A 9531-nucleotide genomic window follows, 5' to 3' on the forward strand; every position below is an offset into this window, starting at 1 on the left:
CCCTCGGACAGGCTTAACTGACATAAACTGTGGACCACAACACGGACGTCCCCTAGTAAAGAGAGAGAAGAACTCGGTGCCGAATCACCCGACGTGCCTTTAAAGGCAGAACCAGGAGGAGGACGACAAGTAAAAGGGAGATGCGACACTCGTAGAGCGATGGCCTCTGGTGACTGCCGCCACGCTGAACGCCTCTAGCTCGGCCCACTGTTAAGTGAAGAGTGGCCGTGGCGGTCAAGGAAATTAAGCCGGGGGGCAGCTTGATCTGGCCAGAATATGTCAAGGGCATCTCTTCAAGCAACTCGAATGAAGAGGAATTTGGGATCAGCTTTAAGGATACCTCAAGAGTGCAGAAGAAGAGTCACGAAGCCACGGATTATTATATCGCGGCCCCAAATAATGGAAAAGTTGTTATCAGGAACGATGGAGCCACTGGCCCATCTCCCGTCTCTATAAACGGCTCTAAGAATAGCCTGCCTGCAAGTGGAGGGCCCCCATCAGAAGGGAATACAATGTGTAGACGCTCCATGACTGAGCGGAGGAGGCCTGGAGAGGACACGGCCCGTCTCTGTTTATTCTTTGTCGATTAGCGAGTTGGGACAAACGACACGTCTTCGAGGCTCTCCGCCCAACGTGGGTCTCCCATAAGTGTATTAACATCCCATTTGGGCCTCTAGGACATGTAGAGCCACAGAGATAATTGCTCTCTAAGTTCTGGAGGATTAATGTCAAGCAAGGAGTACCCCGGGAGGAGGAGGCCTGTGTGCTGCTGCCCAAATGTAAGATCCCTTCCCTATAGATGCTAAGGTACTCCATAGGACCCTGTTTTCACCTGACAAAGTGCCGACTGCCCGGAGTCCCAGAGAACACGGAACCTCCTCAGGAAAAGTGAGGCCCCTCAAAAGGACGTATCCTGGCAACTCAGCAGGCAAAAGTCAGGTGGCTCCGTGTCTAGAGAGCCAGGCCTGGAGATGGGAGGCCCTGGGCTCCAAGCTAGCCTCAGACACTTCCCAGCTGGGTGACCCTGGGCAAGTCACCTGACCCCCCTGCTTAGCCTTTCCCACTCTTCTGCCTTGGAATCGATACTTAGGATCGATCCTAAGCTGGGAGGCCAGTGGGTGACAGATGACTGCCTATTACCCCGACGACCTGAAGCTCCCTGGGGAGGCCACTAGTAAGTCTTAAACGGGTCCCGCAGAGGGGGGTGGTCTGGGCCCCCGCCAGAACAGGCCGAGGAGACCCACGTGGATTGCGCTTGAGGAGCTCCCCGCTGCTCTCAAGGCCCCCCAGCCAAGGAGAAAGCAGCCCAAGGGGAAAGACGGCGTGATTTTTCAAGAGGCGACACAGTGATCCACGAGGGACAGTTTCCACACCGGCCTGCTGAAGAGATGAGCCGACAGAAGCGCCCAGTCAGGGAGGTGGGCTATGGGGAAAGCATGCAGGCGCGTTGCTCCTCTGCTGGACTTCGGTATGCGGAAAAGGCCGCCTTTCAGCACGGAGTCTTCCTGTATTGTTCAAATGGAACCCACCGTGCCTCTCCACCGCAGTCCTCTTGGGCTTTCCCCGGCGTCTTAGCTAAGCTACGGCTGTGGGAGTCCATCGTCCGGAGCCTCGACGCCTGGGATCTGTTACTGTGTTTGGTCGTCAGGAGTCTTCTTTGCCACGGCAGCTTCGAGGACCGCGGCCTGGGCAGGGATGGCTTGTGGCAGGGGTGGCGGCATCTTTGGAGAACCCAAGAGCTCGAGAGCGGGGAGATGGGGCCCTCCTCGTCAGGCAGCCTGAGAGCCGCGACCGACTTCACGACTTACCTCACGCTGTGAGGGCAACGCGGATCGCTCAGCAAGATCGAAGCTTCGCTCCTTGACGGCCGCTGGCTTTGGGGAACCCCGAGAGCTCCCAGAAACTCTCTCCCTCCTCACGAGGGCCCGGATTCAATCGGCACAGTCTTGGGCTCCAACGCGTGACCTTTCCTGGGTGCCGCCACGCGGATCTCCTGGACTCTAGAAAGGCCTGCTTGAGTTTGCTGCTGACGTGTTAAAGTAGAATATAAAAGAAAGCAAAGACGGAGCCAAGCTGGGCCTTCTTTGGCTCTTCCTTCCGTCCCTTGTGGTTTGGGCATTTTCCTAAGCAACACGCTGCCCCTCCGCTCGAGCCACGATCACGGCGCCCATTGCAGAAGCCCTCCAGTGGGTCCCGGCTTGCTGTCCCATCCCTGGTTCAAACGTCTCCTCTTCAGGCATCGCTGCCCATGTTAGTGCTCATGACACGTTGCTGGGATCTTGGATTGGGGGGGAGGGTTCTGTCCTGGCCTTCCTCCACCTCCCAGCTCCTCCCTCTCAGGTCCCTGAGGACGGGCGCCTTCTCTGTAGCTAACCATCCCTTGCAGATAGATCCTCGGCTCTGGCTCTGCTCTTTTTCTGCATTAAATCAGTACAATGCGACGGTCCAGCCCTTTCAGAACCCCAGGCTCAGGCCTTCCCGGTCTACTTGGTTAAACCTCCCTCTTAGTTTTCCTCATTTTGATGCTTCCCCAGGAGCCATATTCTCTCTGTCTGTCTCTCTGTCTGTCTGTCTCTCTGTCTGTCTGTCTCTGTCTGTCTCCCTCTCCCTCTCCGTCTAATACACTCCTAAAGACCTGTTGCTGGCACACATATTTCCCCCTTCCACCAGATCAGGACAAGCCTGAGAAGCTTCCTGGTAACACCGGCTCCTGTTTCCCCCACTTCCCCATTCCAGGGGAGCAGCTTGTTTGGAGCCCAGACGTGTCCCCTGAAGGACCATTGGAAGGCTTTGTTTCTGGGCGCCGAGTGGGACGGAGGAGGGAGCAGACCCTGAGGCCCGAGGTCCTCTCCAAGGTCCAGGCCAGCTACTGCTAGTTTGAGTGTGAACAGAACTGCAGGCCCTGGGCCCCTGCTTCCTGCCCGTCTTCCACATGGACTAGGATGAGGCCCACGTGAATGAAGAGGAGCCGAACCCAGGCCCCAAAGGGATGCTACCAGGAAAGGACAAGTGGCTGGAGTCAATGGAAGCACTCAATGGCTGCTCGGCGGGTGGCAGTGCAAAGAGTCGAGAGGCCGAGAGGCGCTATACGTTACCCCCACTGCTACAGACTGTACCTCCAGCATCACCACACAGATCTGTTTGACACACTGGATGATGGCGTCGGGGGTCCCCGAGATGGTCACTGCCCGCTCGGTCGAGTTGGGCAGCATGTCCCCCGCCACTTGGACCTGAGCACCTGTAGACTGGAGACGTGAGGAAGTTGGAAGGGGAGAGAGAGAGAGAGAGAGAGAGAGAGAGAGACACCGTTGGCTCTGCAGCAAGGAACAGGGAAGCAGCTCCCTCGAGCGCTCCGGCTCCGCTTTCAGGGCTCGCCTCTGCTTTGTCTTTGCAAAGCCCCCACGTGCGTGTCCTCTTGCACCGGAGGCCCCACGAGCAGCCTCCTTCCCTCAGGAGCCCTCCTTTGACATGTGAGCCTCGGCTCTCCTGGGGGAGACGGGCCGGGCCAAAGGGCCCCCCGGCCTAACCGGGACATGAGAAGAGGCCCATCTCTCGCGGGATAGGCAGAGAGGTAGTAAGGAGAAGCCCCAGCCAGAGCGACGGGCAGGGGAAAGGCCACGCAGGAGAGTCTTCCCAGGGCCCATTGTCCCCCCAAATCTAGGCCATTCTACCTCTCCAGAATCCACGCTAAGAGGGAATGGTTGTGGATGGAAGCGGAGGAGTTCTGAGACGGAGAGGAGAAGGCCCGAGGCCAGTGGCCGTGGCCGTGGCCTCTACCGCCCGAGTCAGAGCTGGGAAGGGTCTCAGGAGTCGTCTCCCCCAATCATCCCACTGGACAAGCCGGCCAAGAGAAAGGCAGTGGCTCTCCCAAAGTCACCCAGGCCGAGGGGAGACTCGAATCTCGGGCCTCTGGTTAGAGAGCCGGCTGTCTCTCCTGCCTCCTCCAGAGGAGCAACGCTACGGCCTTCTCAGCCGCGTGTCTAGGACTGGTCTATCTAGCAGGCCACGAATGCCTAAAAGGCCTCTGGGGGTAGCCCTGGTAGCTTTATGGCCGCAGGGCCCGATGGACAGCAGGCTCGTCGGGGCTGCTGGGAATCGAGAGGGAAGCCATTCCCACGTGCGGGGCCCAAGAGGAGTCGCGCCAGTTGTGAGCGAGGGGAGACCTGCGTGCCTTAGCAGGAGGCCTCTGGCTCGCCCTCTCGTGGGGCAGATCCTGCCAGGGAGGCCCAGAGAGGGAGCCCCAGAGAGGGAGCCCCGAGCCCCTTCCCGCACGCAGCCAGGGGACAGCAGCATCCGTGTTCCAGGCCGGAGCTCCTCCCCTACCACGAACCCCTTCACCGAGAAATCGAGACCAGGAAGCAGGCGAGGGAGGAGCGACCAGCGACCCCGCCTCGAGCAGCCCCCACAGCTCGTGTGCCGGGACCCCCCGGGACCCCCTGCCCAGCCTCCGGCCTCTCCTCTGTGGAGCCCGACGGCCCGTCAGTGGAGGCACTCGGAATTCTGGGTTAACAGGGCGCCCCGTCACTGACTGAGCCCGATTCTCCATCCCGCCTGGCCTTCGGGGGCAGCTTTGTGTGTCGAACAAAGGGTTTGGGGGAGACCCCGACCAGCTCTGACACCCTGCCTAGCGCAGTGCCGTGATAAGGCTCCCCCCAACCCAGCTCTGGACTCTGAGAGACTTCCAGACGTGTGTGTGCATGTATGTGTGTGTGCATGTGTGTGCATGTATGTGTGTGTGCACGTGTGTGTGCGCGTGCGTGTGTGCACGCGTGCGTGTGTGCGTGCCTCCCCCAGGACACCTCAAGTGCGTGTCCTTCAGTGAGTCCCCTGTTAAGCCCCTCGGTGTGGCCGGCACTCGTGTTGCTGGATCCCAGCCTCGAGCCTGCGTGGCCCGTGGGGGCGAAGGGCCGCCACGTTTCTCTTCCACGGGCGCCGCGGCTCAGCCACGCGCACGCCTTTTCCAAGTGTCTGATCCGAGCGAGGGTTCCCATTACCTCCCGGATTTCCTTGATCTTGGAGCCTCCTTTGCCAATCAGTGACCCGCACTGGCTGGCCGGGACAACCAACCTTAGTGTGACTGGCGGCTTGCTGGTGGCCGTGCTGTTGCTCATGGAGTTGATGATGTCCTGGGAGGGAAGAAGAAGGAGACGTTGCATTCTGGGCCAGATCTCGGTCCAGAGACAGGAGGATGCTCGGAAGCAGCCAAGGGAAGCCTGTGCGGGCCTTCGGAGGTCGTCAGGCCTCACCCTTGGCCCTAACCCTCCTCTAACCCTGTTGGCGCTGTCTTCCGCCGAGGAAGAGCCCAGGAGGAGGGAAGCGCACTAAGTGAGCCCTCCTCTGGCACCCCGGGGTGGCATCATCCAAGGAGCACTTGTTAAGGGCCTCCCAGGAGCCTGGCACAGCACATACAAATTGGAGAGAGAAACATCCTGGCCTTTGAGGGTCTTCCTCTGGGCCTACGTGTCCCTGAAGGCCTCAAGCTGGGGAGGCTGGAGGATGGGCCCCCCGGAAGGGCATGTGTGCCCCTGAGGACCAGCCTGACTCAGCGGACCAGAGGAGAGGAGGGACGGGGGCACCCTGGGCAGCGGCCACACAAAGCGGAGGCCCCTGGCTCCGGAGTCCCGCCTGGAGGGTTCCTTTACCTCCCGGGGCTCCATCTGCGAACAAGGCTGCTGGGCACGACGGCCTCCGAGCTTGGGCCTCGCCCCAGGTCTAGGACTCTGCTTCTGCGTGGCCTTTTGGGCAAATCCTTCCCGCTTTCCTCACTTATAACAGGCAGGGACGGGCCCGGCGCCTCAGGCTCCTTTCCAACTTCCCATCCAGATCCGTGAACCCCAAATACAGGCCGTGGAGGCCCTGAGGAGCCACGGTCAGTGCCAGGGGAGGCGCCAAGCCTTCCAGAAAACTATGGCTAGTACCCAGGCCCCGGTGGGTATCCCCTCCTGGGCACAGCATCATTAGTACCCAGGAGCTGCTGGCATGCCCACTGGCCCTCCAGGGCCACCGAGACGCACCTCTCGGAAGATGTCTCAGAACTTTAAAGCAGACGCTCCGAGGAGGCCTCGAGCTCTAAAACGGGACGGAACCTCAGAGTACAAGCAGAGAAGTAAGCGGGCGAAGGCCCCCGGAGCAGTTGGGGGCAGAGCTGGGATTCGAACCCTGAGCCTATGCCTCGGAGCCCCATTTTTTCTCCTTGGCCCCTATCGTCTCCCCAGCCCCAGCCCCAAGCCAAGGGTGGGCTCGTTCTGCCCGGCACACGGGGCGCCCCTCGTGGTTAGAGCCAAGGGGACCGAACGGGCCACGAAGGGAAGCTTTGCTAGAGCGGAAAGGGAGAGCCGCTGCTTCCAGCAGCCTTTCTTGGACAAGTCTGCGAGGCCAAGGCCCCAAGAGACGGGCAGCTCCCCAAGGCCTCGGCTTCATCGGAAGCTGGGGCGCCCTTGGAGAAGGCTCGGGAGCCCCGTGGGCAGCGCCCTTTTGGGGTGACAGAAAGGGGAAGCCAAGAGGGTGGGGGCCGAGCTCCCCGGCTGGCGCCTCAGGGAGGGGGCGGCACAGAGGGAAGCCTGGAGACCCTCCCACGCTGGGACCCCAAGAAGACAAGAGGAAAACGGAACGAGTCTCCCCTCGTCCTTGTGCTGGCCGCGTCCAAGGAGGGGCCCACGGCTGGGGCTGCTCCGGAACCGCCGAGCACGAGCACGAAGCTCCTGGACCTGCTAGGCGGGCAGGCAAGCCGGGGGTCCCACTTTGGTCCCGGCGGGAAGGGCAGGAGCGCGCTTACCTCCTCGAACTTGTAGGCGATCATGGCGAAAGCCTTGAAGATGGCATCAGTCGGGCCAGTGATGGTCACGATCCTTTCCGGGCAGTTTCCTTCGGAGATGTTGATTCTGGCGCCGCTCTAGGAGAAGGGATTGAGCCAACCCCGAGGGCCCCCCACGCGCTCGCTCCCCACGCGAGTGCCCAAAGGGGCGCCCGTGGTGTGCCTGGCAGCCCCCGGAAGGGAATGAATGCCGAGGCGTGGCCCCCCTCGCGGCCACTTTCCTCTCAGAGCAGCAGGGCCAAGAGGTCCAGCAGGCTGGTTCTGCCCGACCCACACCCCGCGTGGACAGATTGCCATGGCTGAGGGGGCCGAGGAAAGCTCAGCATTCCCCTGCGGGGCAGCAGAAGGGGCCGAGACGCTGGAGAAGTTCCAGGGTGTGTGTGCGCATGTGTGTGTGCACATGTGTGTGCACATGTGTGTGCGCGTTACGTGTGTGCGTGTTACGCGTGTGCGTGCACATGTGTGTGCGTGCATGTGTGTGCGCTATGAACATGTGCGTGAGTGTGCATGTGTGTGCACTGTGTGCACTGTGTGCACTGTGTGCACTGTGTGCATGTGCGTGTGTGCAGAGGCCGGTCCGAGCCCTCTCCGGGTCCTCTGGATGTCCGTGGGATGAGGAAACCCTTCCTCGTGGCCTCCTCCTTTCTCTCCCACGGACGGAGCCCGCTCAGTGCCCTCACACGTGCAGTGGCTGAAGAACCCCGTGTGCCGTGTGGGGAGCCCACGGAGGGTCTCCCTCATGAGTGGCCCCCGAGGTCACTTGGAAACAAGCGGATGGACGCGAGACTTACCTCCTCGCGCATCTTTTTCACTGTTTCTCCTTTCTGAAACGAGAGTTAAAAACAAGAGGAAATGATCCGTCTACCCGGGGCTGCCTCTGTGTTCCCCAAACATCCAAGATGGCGGACATGCCTCTCTCAGCCCAACGCTCCAGGGCCCCAGAGAGCCCGTGGGAGCAGGGGGGGGGCCTCCTGAGGGGGGGCTCTGCTCAGATGATCCGAGGAGACCCAGGAAGTGCCCGGCTGCAGCTCGGGTGTCGGGAGAAGCTCCCAGGCGAGTCCTCCCAGAATGCAGATCTTAGAGGGACAAACGGATCAAAACTAGAAAAGCATCCAATACTCCCGTTTTGCTGATGGAGAAACTGAGGCCCAAAGGGGCTAAGTGGCTCGCCCGTAGTGACCCTGGAGGGAAGACACAGAGTCAGGGTCGAAGCAGGCTGCCTGAGCTCCCTTCAAAGCTCTGACGGCCGGCCTCGCCTCTACAGTGACAGCCGTGTCCCAGGTAGGCATCCCATCTGACCATCCTGCCCTCTCTCTGCCTTCGTGGGCTTCCCCTGGAGGGGGCTCAGCCGGAGGAGACGTCTCTGAAAGGTACCCAGAGACACGGAGCTCCCCTGGGAGGGAGGTAGCCGGGACTGCCTCGACTGCCGTCAGCTCTGCTGCTTGGGGGGGGGTGGGGGTGTTCTGTAGTCCCTGAAGGGATTTGGGGGTGCCACGACCCCCCCAATTCCAGGGAAGGGCTGAGGGAAGGTGACCCCTGCGACGCCTGAGCCAGAAGGGGCGGCGCCTACGTCCACACCTCCTCTCCCCTCCGTCCATCCCTCTCCTGACCAGCGCTTGGGTCTGAAGGACTCAGCAGATGGCCGTTGGCAGCCGGCTCTCCTCGGTGGGTCCTTCCACCTTTGGGCGAGGGCGGGGGTGCAGGGCGGGCTGGGGAGGCCTCTCTGACCTTCTCCCAGAGCATCACCCTTCGTCCAGGGGCTTCCCCTGAGCCCAGTGTACCAGCCGGTGGCCTGAGGCCCCCCCAGCCCCGCGGGCACGTGCCGGCCCTTCTTGGGCTTGCTCGATGCACGGGTGGCCAGGAGAGCTCTGGGGGCAGCGCCGAGTCTGCGGGCCCCAAACGCACAAATGGAAGCCGGCTCGGGGGGCAGATGGCCAGCGTGGCTTTGGAGCCCTCGTGCCCCCCAGAGTGGCCGCTGGGCTTCTCTCTCCTTTATTGGGGGGGGCAGGGGCCGCGGCTCCTCTCGCTCTCGGCACAGGGCTTGCCACAAAGCAGGTGCCGGTGACTTCCTGCCGAGGGCTCGTGCCAGACCCGGATCGCTCCATCCCCGTTTTCCCGCGTGAAAGAGAATTCGGGGCGCCGGCAGCCCCAGTATCCAGAGGGCAGGGACGGCGAGGCGTGCTGCAGACTCCGAGGCTCCGTCATTGGCCCTCCCCCGGCTTCACTTGTCACCGAGCAGAGAGCCGAGAGACCGAGGCAGAGACTGTGACCGGTGGGGGGCTGACGGGGGGAGGGGGGCGGCGGGCAGGGAGAACCCGGCCTCCGTCACTGATGAGGCGCCTCTGGGCTCCGGGGCCTTGTCCGTACTCCAGAGGGCCCTGCTGAAACTCCGGTGAAACCCTAACAGGCGGCAGGCTTCGGCGAACACAAGCGAGGGCAGCACTGATGGCGGAGGAGGCGCGGGGTGCTCCCTCCTTGGCGTGGGGGCTCAGGCTCCTCGGAACCTCCCAGGGACAGAAGATGTGAAGAGCTGGTGGGGAGAAGCCTGGCCCGCTCAGGGACCCACGCGCTTGGGAGAGAGCGCCCGGAAGCCAGGGGTGCAAGGCCGTCCGGGGAGGCCCCGAGCCCCATCCTGTGCCCGCTGGCCTCTGGGGCGTCCTCCAACGCTCCCCGACATCCTCCCAGGTAAGGAGTCGGGGCTCCTTCGGAGGCTGCGG

At 62.0% G+C, this 9531-nt stretch overlaps 1 protein-coding gene across 1 annotated transcript in view; it reads right to left on the reverse strand.

Annotated features, from left to right (window-relative positions):
• The window catches only part of PCBP3 (poly(rC) binding protein 3), a 41591-nt gene extending 32572 nt beyond the window's left edge, over positions 1–9019 (reverse strand). Inside the window, exons 1-6 of the mRNA XM_044675706.1 lie at positions 8851–9019; positions 8543–8700; positions 7606–7638; positions 6776–6892; positions 4995–5126; positions 3117–3245 (exon numbers count right to left, since the gene is read on the reverse strand). Of these exons, the coding sequence (XP_044531641.1) occupies positions 3117–3245; positions 4995–5126; positions 6776–6892; positions 7606–7638; positions 8543–8700; positions 8851–9019 (738 nt within the window). The remainder of the gene's footprint in view (positions 1–3116; positions 3246–4994; positions 5127–6775; positions 6893–7605; positions 7639–8542; positions 8701–8850) is intronic.
• Between the last annotated feature and the right edge of the window lie 512 nt (positions 9020–9531).

The sequence above is a fragment of the Gracilinanus agilis genome, chromosome 4 (assembly GCF_016433145.1).
Source record: "Gracilinanus agilis isolate LMUSP501 chromosome 4, AgileGrace, whole genome shotgun sequence".
Lineage (NCBI taxonomy): Eukaryota > Metazoa > Chordata > Mammalia > Didelphimorphia > Didelphidae > Gracilinanus > Gracilinanus agilis.